Source organism: Belonocnema kinseyi, chromosome 10 (assembly GCF_010883055.1).
Source record: "Belonocnema kinseyi isolate 2016_QV_RU_SX_M_011 chromosome 10, B_treatae_v1, whole genome shotgun sequence".
In the NCBI taxonomy this organism is placed as follows: domain Eukaryota; kingdom Metazoa; phylum Arthropoda; class Insecta; order Hymenoptera; family Cynipidae; genus Belonocnema; species Belonocnema kinseyi.
The window spans coordinates 44509190-44522162 of record NC_046666.1 but is presented as its reverse complement, the minus strand read 5'-3'; the positions used below and the strand labels follow the sequence as shown (position 1 = coordinate 44522162).

Below are 12973 nucleotides of genomic sequence, written 5' to 3'. Positions count from 1 at the left end.
ACGCAATCTTGCATGTTTATGTTCCTATATCTATTGTAAGATCGACATGTACATTAAATGCTGCGCTGTCTGTGGTGGTGGTGGGTTAAATGGCGAACGGTAGTTTGCAACGATTGGGCTCAACGTCTGATTTTTTACCCAATGAAAAGAAATTTTTATTTTATTTCTTCCATATTTTTCATTAATGGATACTAAGGTTTCTCACGGAATCCCTTTTTTTTTAGATTTTATGATACCTTGACTAGAAATTTCCCTAGCAGGCCTTGTGAACGGTTTTGGTGACTGGGTCCGCTAGGACATATTTTTGTCCTTTTTCGAATTCATTCACAATTTTATTAGAATTTCAATAGCGGATAATGTTTTTAACAAAGAAAAAAATGGCTCTAGTGTTCTATGTGAACGGAACGGTTACGCAACTGCATGACCATAAAAATTACTGTTCCGCTAGGGACCGGGATTTTAATTTGGTCGGGAAATGCTAATGAATTTATTGGTTGACCCGCATTTTTTAAAATTTGTAGGAAAAAAGTTCTCAAAGTTTGATTTTAAAAGTTTTTTTTTTTTAAATAAACAGTTGAATTTTTATATTTTTCAATTATGATATCATTCAGTTTACGGTGCGTGATTTGCAATCTTTCACTTAAATATTTTCCATTTTGGATTTCAATTTTCAAGTATATATTTTTCGTTTAAAGAATTTTAAAATGCAGTTTTCAAGACTTAGAAAATTAAAAATTAGTGGCGTTTGAAATCGACAATTTTGGATTAAAAAACCTTTGTAGTTGATCAAAAGTGAAGATAAAGTATAATCATTTCTGAAATTTAACCATAAATTAAGAATTAACGAGTGAATAATATTTCATATTTCAAGACAATTCGGAATCATCTTGAAATTGAAGAATTTCCAGATTTTAAAATTAAAAATGAAATTGTTTCAATTGGAATTTTTAAATTATTAGTGTATTTAAACAAATATAAACGTCTGATTAAAACTTTATAAACCATTTTCAATTTTAAAATAACTTCAAAATAATATGTTCATAATTAAAGGCTTTTATCAAATTTAAAATATTGTTTTGGCCTAAAATTTGAACTTTTGTAATTAAACTAAACATGGAACTTTATAATTTTAATTTCTCTGTTTGAAAAAGTTTAATTTTGAAGTAAAATTTCTAATTCCTAAAAGAAAATCGAAATATTTACAGGTATTTAGAAGGTTTGCCAAGATTCAAAATTAAATAACAATTTGAAATAATTTTAAATAACTTAAATGAAATGGCTACAGTTTCCAAACGAATAAAAAAACATTCTCCTAAGATTCCTAGGAAAATTATAAATTACTTTATTTTAAAGAGAATATTTAAAAGGATTTAAAAAGATTTTTAAAATGGTCAAAAATAGTTGCAATTTTACAGGATTAAAAAAAATAGGAAGAATTCGAATTATTATAAAAGATTTTTAGAAGTTCTGGAAAAATTTCAAAAATAATTGCACATTTGAATAAATGTAAAACAACATGTAGATTGCAGATGTTTCAAGATTTTGAAATAAAATTTTGAAATTTTTTAAAGATTTTTAAGCTATTTTAAGTAAGAAAAATTTTAATTTTAATTTAAGAAGTTTTCAGTTTATAAAAAAATTTAATTGTAAAATTTTAAATACTCCTAGCTTAAAATTAATTAAACTGATTCTTAACTCACCCTGATTTTCATTATTTTTGAAATTCATTCACAATTTTACGTAGAGGTCTAATCAAATTTTATTTTTTTACAAATTTGTATTTATTTATGAGTTAAAAAATTAAAAAATTAATTTTCAAAAAAAATTGAACAATATTTCCTAAAATTTCGAAAATCAATGTAGAAGATACCATCAATTTTCAATTTAGAAAGATTCAAAAAATTTTAGAAAAAGTTCGAGTAAGTTTAAGTATATTTATAAATTTTAAAAAGTTAAAAAAATAATTTAAAAAATAAAATTTAGAATATTCTTAAAGATTTTGGAAGTTTTTCAAAATTTTCTTTCTTTTTTAAAAATCTTTTTGAGTTTTCTCAAGAAACCTAGAAAATTATATATCTATCTATAAAAATAAATAGTTATTTAAATTTTGTATTCTGTATTAAAAATTATTTTTCTCCGCGAATTATAATTTCGTGAAAATCTTTTCTGGTTGAAAATTGAACTATTTTGTTTCGAATTCATATTTTTAGTTAAATTCAACTGATTTTTTGCTGTTAAAATTAGTATCTTTTTGGGGAAAATTCAACTATTTGATTGAAAATTAACTTTTTAATTTTGATATATTATCTGAAATTTTTTTAAACCTGATTGAATTTTCTCAAGAATCTCGAAAAAAATTATATTCATATAATCTTTTGAACATTTATCGATTTTTTAATTATTTAGAAATACTTCTTATAAATTGGAAGACAAGAATTGACCAGATTTTGTTCAGATAATAGAAATTTTTGTAGTAAGGTGAGCATTATTTCTTGAAAGTTTCATAAATTAAAAAAAAATCAGTGATGAATATGACCTCTGAATCTCAACTTTATTATAAAATTTCATCTTTAAAGGTTTTTGATAAACACCTTACATTTTTTTCATAAAAAAAAAATTGAGGGTCACATAGCATTGTCAACGAATTTTTCGTATTTTACGATTCTGTTTACAATTTATAATTGTAGAAATGAACATTTAAAAACTTCAAAAAGTCTAATTTTCGGCATAAAAATGTAATTCAATTCATTAAAAAATGAAGATAGATCAATGTTTTCATTGGAACCTGAATTTAATTTTGTTTCTAAGTTAATCAGAGTTTCAGCATCAAAAAAATTCGATTGTGAACAAAACCATTTTCAAAAACATTTCCAAGATTTTAAACGATTTCGAAAGTTTTCAAAACATTTGAGAAGATTTGGAAATATTTCATTTATATTTCAAATTAATGGTCTCAGCGAATAAAAGAGATTTTAGAAGCCAAAATTTAAGACAAATTTCAAAAATATTTAAAACAATTTGACAAAGATTTGACCAAAATTTCCCAAAGTTTTCGAGCATTTCATAAAGATTTAAAAGATTGTACAAAGATTTTAATGAGTTTAAAAAATAATTAATACAAACGATTTAACAAAGATTTCAAAGATTTCATACAAATGTCATAAAGGTTTAAAAAGAATAAAAGAACTCCAGGGATTTAAAATATTTCAATGATTTCAAACGATTATGAAAGATTTCACAAATGTTTCAAAAATCCTGAACAGTTTCAAATGGTTTTGAAAAATTTGAGAAGATTTCACAAACAAAAATTAAAGAAAGCTTTTATAAAGATTTCAAAGATTTCATAGAGTTCATAGAAATTTCGAAAGATCTCAAAAAAATTCCTAAAGATTTCAGATTTCAAATGTTTTATACAAATTTAAAAAGATTTTAAGAACTTCAATAGATTTTATCGAATTCATAAAGATTTCAAAATATTTCACAAAGATTTCAAGGAAAAATTCAGAGGAAAATTAAGAATTTATTATTTTTTTTTATTCAAATTTTAATATTTTTCGGTTAAAATATCAGTTTGTTAATTTTTTATTCAGAATTAATTTTTTTTTTAAATGAAAATGTAATTATTTGGTAGAAAGTTAAAATCCGTTGTTAAAAATTAATTTTTTTCTTAAAAATGGATCATTTTAATGAAAAATACATCCCTTCGGTTGGAAAATAAGCAGTTTTTTAAATTCTTTTTTTCTTTAGCTAAAAATTAATTTTTTTTCAATGAAAATCTAACTTCTCCAGTTAAAACTTTAATTATTTTGTCTTCTTTGTTCGAAATTAATCTTCTTGGTTGAAAATTGATCTTTATGGTTGAAAATTTAATTTTTTTAGTTAATGAATAATTATTTCAGTTGAAACTTGAACTTTTTGGTATCTAGAAAGATTCATCATTTTATTAGAATATTTTTCAATTTGAGTGAAGATAGATCTTTTTTGGTTAAAAATTCGTTTATTTTGTTAAAAAATAGTTTTTCTTTTTAGTTGAAAATTCATGTATTTTGTTGAAAAATCGTATCTTATTTGGTTGAAAATCAAACTTCTTGATGGAAATTTAAACGCTTTTGTTGACTATTTATCTTTTTTATTGAAAGTTTGTCTGTTCTAGTTGAAAATTCCATAATTTTATTAGAATATTTTTCAATTCAAGTGAAGATGATCTTTTTTAGTTAAAAATTAATTAATCTAGTTAAAAAATTCTTTTTGTTTTTAGTTGAAAATTCATGTGATTTGTATAAAAATCGTATCTTATTTTGTTTAAAATCAAACTTCTTAATCGAAATTTAAACTCTTTTGTTAACTATTTATCTTTTTTATTTAAAGTTTTCCTGTTCCAGTTGAAAATTCCATAATTTTATTTAAAAATCCATCACTTTGATTGAAAATTTGTTTTTGTTTTTTCGTGGAAAATTAATTTTTTAACTGAAAGTCAACTATTTCATTTTTGCTTGAAAAGTTTTCGTTTTATTTTAAAATGCAGCTATTTGTTTAAAAAGTCTATTTATTGTCTATATATTGTTGAAAATACAATATTGTCATTTGAAAAATTAGAAATTTGAAGCTTATTAAATTGAATTAAATATAGTCCCCACATTAATTTTACATTAATAAGAACTGAATTTCAATCACAAGAAGATAAAATAAAAACTTGTTTGAATTATTATTCAAATTCATAGACTTAGAGACAAATTCAAAAAATTATTAATGACATTTTTAGTAATATTTAATTATTTATTCGATGGTGCTGATATATTTAAGAATATCTTGTAATATAGTTTAGAGAAGCTTTCTAAATTGAAGATATTAATTGCAATTGAAAAAATCCTTATTTATAGTGAAATCGCGAAACGATGTACGGGGAATTTCACACAATATTTGCCACCAAAATTTTTTATCATGTACAATATTTCTTTTCTTGTTTAAAACTCAAAAATATTCGATACGTATTTTTTTATTTCAATATGACACGCAGTTTTCGAGAAAATCAAAAAAAAATCTTATGTTCATAAAAAAGTATCCTTTTCAATTAGTTATACTGCAATATTAAACAAAGATATGAAAATTCACACGGAATATAAAATGTGGGCCTTTTTCTCAAATTTTGAATAAAGTATACTAAAATTTACGTTAATCATTTATTTCATAATTTAAATGAAATATTTATAAACAAATAGATTTTTTCAATTTGGACCTTTTTTTTAAGAGTGGACTAAACGTTATTCTTGATCTGGTACAAATTTGTGAGTAAGTAGTCAAATACTTTCGAATCAATGCATTTTTAAATAGCAATACATTTTGAATATGTTAAATTTACAACATAAAAATATACGATTTTGTAAGTAAATGGTTGTGTTTTACTTCTTCGCGCGCGCCAGCCGCTATTAAAAAATTAATTGCCTCGAAAGTATTTGACTACCTACTCCCAAATTTTTACCAGATCAAGAAAAACGTTTAATCCACTCTTTAAAAAAAAATCCAAATTGAAAAAAATCTGTTTTCAAATATTTCATTTATATTATTAAACAAATAAAGTGTATTTTAGTATACTTTATTTGAAAGTTGAGGAAAAGGCCCACATTTTATCTTCCGTATGAATTTTCATACCTTTGTTTAATATTGCATTATAAGCAATTAAAAACGGTACATTTTTATGAACATAGAATAAAAAATAAAAAATTTTAGAAAACCTTGCATGACATATTAAAATAAAAAAAATACGTAACGAATATTTTTGAGTGTTAAGAAAAAAGTTAGGTAAAAAAAAATGTCGGTGGGAAATATTGTGTGGAATGCCTCGTACGCATTTCAAGTCGATTGTTTTAAAAAATGCGAAATATTTGCTACTCCGTAAAATTAACCCTTAAATAGTACACTGGTGCGAATTCGCACCCGATGTTTTTCCATTTTGTTGGCATTTACGCAAACACAGCTGCAGCGGATTATCCTCAAATATATTAAATTTATAGGTTAAATATGTGTGATATATGCCAGTTGTTTATTATATGTTCAATACATTAAATATTTAATAATAACAACCTGGAAAGAACCTGGAATTTTCCGGGATTTTTTGTCCAGGCATCCCATTTAAAATAAAAATTTCTCTTCCCTGGGGGCAGTAAACGGCACTTAGTCTATCAATTTATAATTTACTTGCAGCAAATGCAGCAGCTGCTAGTTATGTTACACCCTACACATATGCAACTTTGCAAGGAGCCGGAGGATTGCAAGCTGCAGCGACAGCGGGTGCAGCTTTTCCTGGATTGCAGTACCAAACGAATCCTCAAGAAGCTAGGCTTCAATAGAACAGCTCAACTAAATTCTGGATCGTTAAAATAATCAACTAATCTCGAAATCTTAATCTAGGTATCGAAAATCTTATCCTGTAGTACACTTCGTCTCTTTTTGTAAACGCTATTCATCTCGGCTCAAACCGCTAACGAATTATCACCTTGCCATTCTATCCCTGTTGGGAAATCATCACAGATAAAGATTCAATAGGAAAATTTATTGACTTGAATTTGATAACGGTTGCGAATTTTCTAAACGGAAATGAAGCTCAATACTTCATTAGACAAAGGTTCTATTTTCAAGGAGGTTGTGACTTTCAAGTTTTTTTTACTTCCCAACGGGCCTTTCCACTTTTCTTATTTCACCATTTTTGTGAATCTTGTTGAGATTTTATTACGATTTCATTTTGAATTATGATTTCGGTACCTCCATGTTGAAAGAATCGAGAGACTTTAAGAAATTTTGATAATTGGCCGTCTAAACTCTTAAACTGAGCATTCTAAACTAACCATCTTTAATTCGAGTTTAGAGGGATAATGCTTTTTAAAAGGCTGTCTAAACTCTAAGCTAACCACGGTTAATTTAAAGTTTAGACGGCTAATGCCCTTTAAAAAATTCAGATGATTCAAGGAATTCAAAGAACTAAATGAAATTCAAAGGGATTCAAAAATAATATATGATATATTATAAATAATCCACTAAGTGTTATTTGCTAAAAATATATCTGTTTTTTACCTCGTGTGTGTATATAAATGCGAGGCCAACTCAAAAAGTAAGGGTGCTTTGGCCGTATAAACTCTAAACTGACCATTCTTAACTAAGCATGCTTAATTTAGAGTTTAGACGACCATGCTTTTACAAAAGGTCAAATAATTTGAAGAGCTTAGATAATTGGCCGTCTAAACTCTAAAGCAACAATTCTAAACGAACCATGATTCATTTTGAATTTTGCTAGCCAATGCTGTTAAAGAAACTCATTCATTTAACGAACTTATATAATTGGCCGTCTAAACTCTAAACTGACCATTCCAAAATATCCATCAATAATTTAGAGTTTAGACGACCAATGATGTTAAAGAAACTCAGATAATCATAGGAACTTAGGTAATTGGCCGCCTAAACTCTAAAGCAACCATTCTAAATAAACCATTATAATTTTGAGTTTAGACGGCCAATGGTCTTAAAGAAAGGCAGATGTTTCAAGGAACTTTTATAATTGGCCGTTTAAACTCTATGTTAACCATTCTAATCGAACCATGATTCATTTAGAGTTTAGACGGCCAATGTTTTTCAAGAAACGCAGATAATTGAAGGAACTTCGAAAATTAGCCGTCTAAACGCTAAATCAACTATTCTGAATAAACCATGATTAATTTTGAGTTTAGACGACCAATGATCTTAAAGAAACTTAGATAATTGAAGGAACTTAGATAATTGACGTCTAAACTATAAGGTAAGCATTCTAAACCAACCATGTTTAATTTAATGTTTAGACTTCCAGATAATCCAAGGAATTCAAAGAATTAAATAAAATTTAAAGGGATTCATAAATAATATATAAGATATTATAAATAATATACTAGGTGTTATTTCCTGAACATCTATCTGTTTTTAACCTTGAATGTGTATTAAAATTTGAGGCCCACTCAAAAAGCAGGAGTGCATTGACCGTCTAAACTCTAAACTAACCATTCTAAACTAGCCATGTTTAATTTAGAGTTTAGGCGGACATGCTCTTAAAGAAACTCAGATATTTCAAGTAACTTAGATAATCGGCCGTCTAAACTCTAAACTAAATATTTTAAACTATCCATGATTAGTTTAGAGTTTAGACGGCTAATGTTCTTTAAAAAACCTAGATAATTCAAGGAATTGAAAGAACTAAATGAAATGCAAAGGGATTCATAAATAATATATAATATATTATAAATAATACACTAAGAGTTATTTGCTAAAAATCGATCTGTTTTTTACCTCGTATGTGTACTTAAATGCGAGGCTAACTCAAAAAGCAAGAGTGAATGTCCGTCTAAACTCCGAACTAATCATTCTAAATAAGCCATGCTTAATTTCGATTTTAGACGACCAATGCTCTTTAAAAAACTCAGATATATAATTCAAGAAACCAACTTAATTGGCCGTCTAAACTAACCATAGTTAATTTAAAGTTTAGACAGCGACGGCCAACGCTCTTAAACAAACGCAGATAAATCAAGGAACTTAAATAATCGGCCGTCTAAACTCTAAACTAACCATGGTTAATTTAGAGTTCAGACGGCTAATGCTCTTTAAAATTCAGATAATTCAATAAACTCAGATAATTCCATAATAGTATATATTATAAATAACCTAAGAAATATTATTTACTAAAACTTTCGCCGAAAAAGAACGCATATTGCGTTGGTCGTCTAAACTCTAAATTAACCATGCTTAGTTTAGAGTGCAGAAGAGTAATCCACTTGAAGGAATTTAAAGGGATTTATAAATAATATTAGATTATAATATATTATTAATTATATTATATTTTAAACAATATATTATATTTTGTAAATAATATTCTAATTATTACTTACTAAATCAGTCTGCCTTTTGCCTCGTATACGTACTAAAATGAGAGGCCAACTCGAAAAGCAGATTGGTCGTCTAAACTCTCAACGAGTTTAGACGGCCCGAGGACTTCTTTTGACATGGAGGTATCGATTTTTATTACCCATGATAGATTCAAAATTGTTTTTAATTTCTTTTTAAACTGTGGAATTGTAGGTTCAGAATGATTTTTATACTCTAGTATTAATAATGAATGATTTCACATCAAATCGACCTGTTAAAAACAGCAAATCTCTTCTGACTAATCTTCCCTAATCTTCCCCTTGGAGCCAAAAATTGGCGGAAGCATGGCGCAAACGCCTCCAAAGAGAAGTAGATGTTAATGTTATACTATTTATAAAACTGCGATTTTGTCTTTCGATTTTTTGTGGGCAAAAAATCAATCGGAAGACGATGTTGATTGTAAAATATAATTAAACTCAAAGTAGAGAATTAGAGAGAAAAAAGGAATTATTAAGTAAAAAACGGTCTAAACTGTTGTGTCCACTATTTCTACTGTAATGTCACTTTGAATCGAGGCTCGCGATGAAGGGAATTCCGTCGCTTTATTTTATATTCTTTTTTTAAAGATGCGATCGCCCCTTCGTATTTCTTATTCAAATCGCTCCCCAAATATTCTAGGAGCAACTGGAAAAATGTTTGATAGAAAGAAACATTTTTTATTTAATTCTGAAGTTAGCTTTATTTCAGATTGCCTTCCTTTTTTTGAAGCTCGAATCTCAAATATTTTAATTTCGAAAAAGCTCGAATTTTAAATAGTTTTAAATTTGAAATCGCTTCCAAATTGGAATACTTTTTATTTTTCTTCTATATTTATTTATTTCGTTTTTAAAATTAAGTTCTTAAACATTTCTTCAGTTGACCCTAATTTGTTTTTTCTTCGACTGACTTGATTCGTAATGTTATATCAACTAATCTAAGAAAAAAAATCGTAGCTCGTGCAGCTTACCAGCGAAAATAGAAATTAAATTAATATTGTTGAACTCTAACCGCGGTTGCCTTACGAAATCTGTCAGAAGTCGAAGCTTGTCTTATTTCTGAGGCCTTGTGTCAATGACAATGGATCCAAAAGGACGTAGCTTTTTGCGAGAATAAAGAAAAAGATATAAAACATGTTATTTTATACGTAATTCGTCCAAAGTGAATATTGACAAGTAATTGACAAGTGCCTTAGAAAAGCGCTGGTGCGATCGGTTAGAAACTAGTCAGTGTCACCTTAGGGTGGCCCTACATTTTCAAAATCGGTTTTTTTCTCAGTCCCTGGTTTTTTCCATTGTCCAAAAAAATATGTAATTTGAGCAAAATTTTGAGCTCAAATTTTGCTCCAAATTTTAGTAAAATTGAAATCGTAGAATCCGACGTCGTATACCAAATTTTGACGTAATTTACAACTTAGGATCCTTCAAATTCCTTCAAATTTGATTTTGTTCATATTTTGCTCAAAGTTTGAGAAAAATCGGAACTGTAGGATCCGAAGTCGTATAATAAGTTGATTATTATCCCAAATTTCGACGTAATTGACAACTAAGGATCCTACGATTTCGATTTTGCTCAAAATTTGAGCAAAATTGAGACTGTAGAATCCAACTTTGTATAATACGTCGTTTACTATCGCAAATTCCAGGTGTTCACAAATTTGGATCGTACGATTCTACGCTTTTGATTTTGTTCAAATTTTGCTCAAAAATTAAACAAACTTTAGATCTTAGCATTCGACGTTGCCTATTATCCTAAATTTTGAAGTAGGTTACAACTTTTAATCCTACGATCGTACGATATCGCTAAAATTTTGAGCAAAATTTGAGCAAAATCGAGATAGTAGGATCCGAAATTGGTCGTTTGCTATACCAAATTTCGTCGTAGTTGACCACTCCGGATCCTACAGTCCAGTGATTTCGATTTTGCTCATAACTTGAGCAAAATATGGTATCGTAGCATCAAAATTGATCAAATTTGTAGATTATTTTATAGGTATTCGAAAAAATCTAAGGAGTCAGAGTAAAAAAATCTTCTTTTGACAAATAAATGCCACTCTAGTGTCACGTTTGTAAATGAGACGCAGAGAGAAAAGTGGATGAGTGAAAAAGTCGAAAAAAAGAGAGTGAGAGGAGAAGAGCGAGAGAGTCAATTATGAAGGATCGTTTTTAGATTTGAGGCCATCTAGTCCTAAAATTGGAGGCCTTGGAGAGCCTAGAAATCGATGATTTGAAATATTTAGAAGGCTTAGCAAAAGTCGATAGACAAAAGAAGTTGAAACGTCTGTATGTATAAATGAAATAAGCGAGGACGCAGAATGTAGGTTTAAATATTATATAATAGGACAAATAGTAATATTAGCGTTATTAGGAAGATATAATAATTAATTAAATTTTTCTTATTAATTATTATTAACGATTATTGCCATTATTATTATTTCTATTATATTATTATTATATTATTATTATTATTATTATTTTATCAGTAAGATAGTTATTACTGTTTTAATATGTCTCAATATGGCTACCGATTATGACTAGAATTATATATAGGTAATGCTATTACTTAAAAGGTAAATATGTACTTAAAGAAAATGAAAGAAAATCGGAAAAAAGGCGCTACATCGTCAATGGCAGTCTAGGTCTTGACATCCTACGTGCTTAGAATTAACGACTGTAATATATACATATATTTCTTGTTAACTACAATACTATCAATATTGCCGTACGACATATTAGTTTAATGAAAAAGAAGCAAAATATATTGTCTCTAAGAGAATTTTCAGTTTTTTCTCTTTTTTTTAAACCTATTTCACAGTTTTAAAATTTTCAGATTTTGCATCCAGAAAGCAGGGTGGTGACTTGATCGGGAAAGATCGGGAAATAACCGGGAATTTTTTGACCGTTAAAAACCGGGAATTGAATTAAAAGACCGGTCATTTACTTCTGATCGAAGCAATTTTATAGTGGCCGCTTGCCCGGGAATTTTATGTGATCGGGAAAAAGTGAGAAATGACAGTGAATTTATTTTTTGACCGAGAATTTTACAAATTAAAAAAAAACCTGTTCAAGCTTCATTTCAACAGCAGGGTGGCTGCTGCACCGAGTAACAGGGAAATGTCCGGGAATTCTTTTGACCGTTAAAAACCGGGAATTGAATTAAAAGACCGGTCATTTACTTCTGATCGTAGCAATTTCATAGTGGCCGCTTGCTCGGGAATTTTATGTGATCGGGAAAAAGTGAGAAATGACAGTGAATTTATTTTTTGACCGGGAATTTTACAAATTAAAAAAAAAACCTGTTCAAGCTTCATTTCAACAGCTGGGTGGCTGCTGCACCGAGTAACAGGGAAATGTCCGGGAATTCTTTTGACCGTTAAAAACCGGGAATTGAATTAAAAGACCGGTCATTTACTTCTGATCGTAGCAATTTCATAGTGGCCGCTTGACCGGGAATTTTATGTGATCGGGAAAAAGTGAGAAATGACAGTGAATTTATTTTTTGACCGGGAATTTTACAAATTAAAAAAAAAAAACCTGTTCAAGCTTCATTTCAACAGCAGGGTGGCTGCTGCACCGGATAACAGGGAAACATCCGGAAATTCTTTTGACTAGTAAAAACGGGAATTGAATTCTTGGCCGGTAATTTACTTCTGATCGTAGAAATTTCATAGTGGCTGATGGACCGGGAATTTACCAGGAATTTTATGTGACCGGGAAAAAGTTAGAATTGACAATGAATTTATTTTTTGACCGGGAATTTTACAAATTTAAAAAAAAATCTGTTCAAGCTTCATTTCAACAGCGGGGTGGCTCCTGCTCCGGGAAACAGGGAAATGACCGGGAATTCTTTTGACCAGTGGAAACGGGAATTGAATTCTTGGCCGGGAATTTACTTCTGATCGTAGAAATTTCATAGTGGCTGATGGACCGGGAATTGACCAGGAATTTTATGTGACCGGGAAAAAGTTAGAATTGACAATGAATTTATTTTTTGACCGGGAATTTTACAAATTTAAAAAAAAAATCTGTTCAAGCTTCATTTCAACAGCAGGGTG

The 12973-nt window shown here is 28.4% G+C and overlaps 1 protein-coding gene across 3 annotated transcripts in view; it reads left to right on the top strand.

Annotated features, from left to right (window-relative positions):
* LOC117182320 (RNA-binding protein 24-like) overlaps window positions 1-11694 on the top strand; it is a 102937-nt gene extending 91243 nt beyond the window's left edge. For all 3 annotated transcript variants that reach the window (XM_033375475.1, XM_033375477.1, XM_033375476.1), the window contains one exon: window positions 6202-11694. In XM_033375475.1, coding sequence (XP_033231366.1) covers window positions 6202-6347 — 146 coding nt within the window. In that variant the 3' untranslated portion in view covers window positions 6348-11694. The remainder of the gene's footprint in view (window positions 1-6201) is intronic.
* The last annotated feature ends 1279 nt before the right edge of the window (window positions 11695-12973 follow it).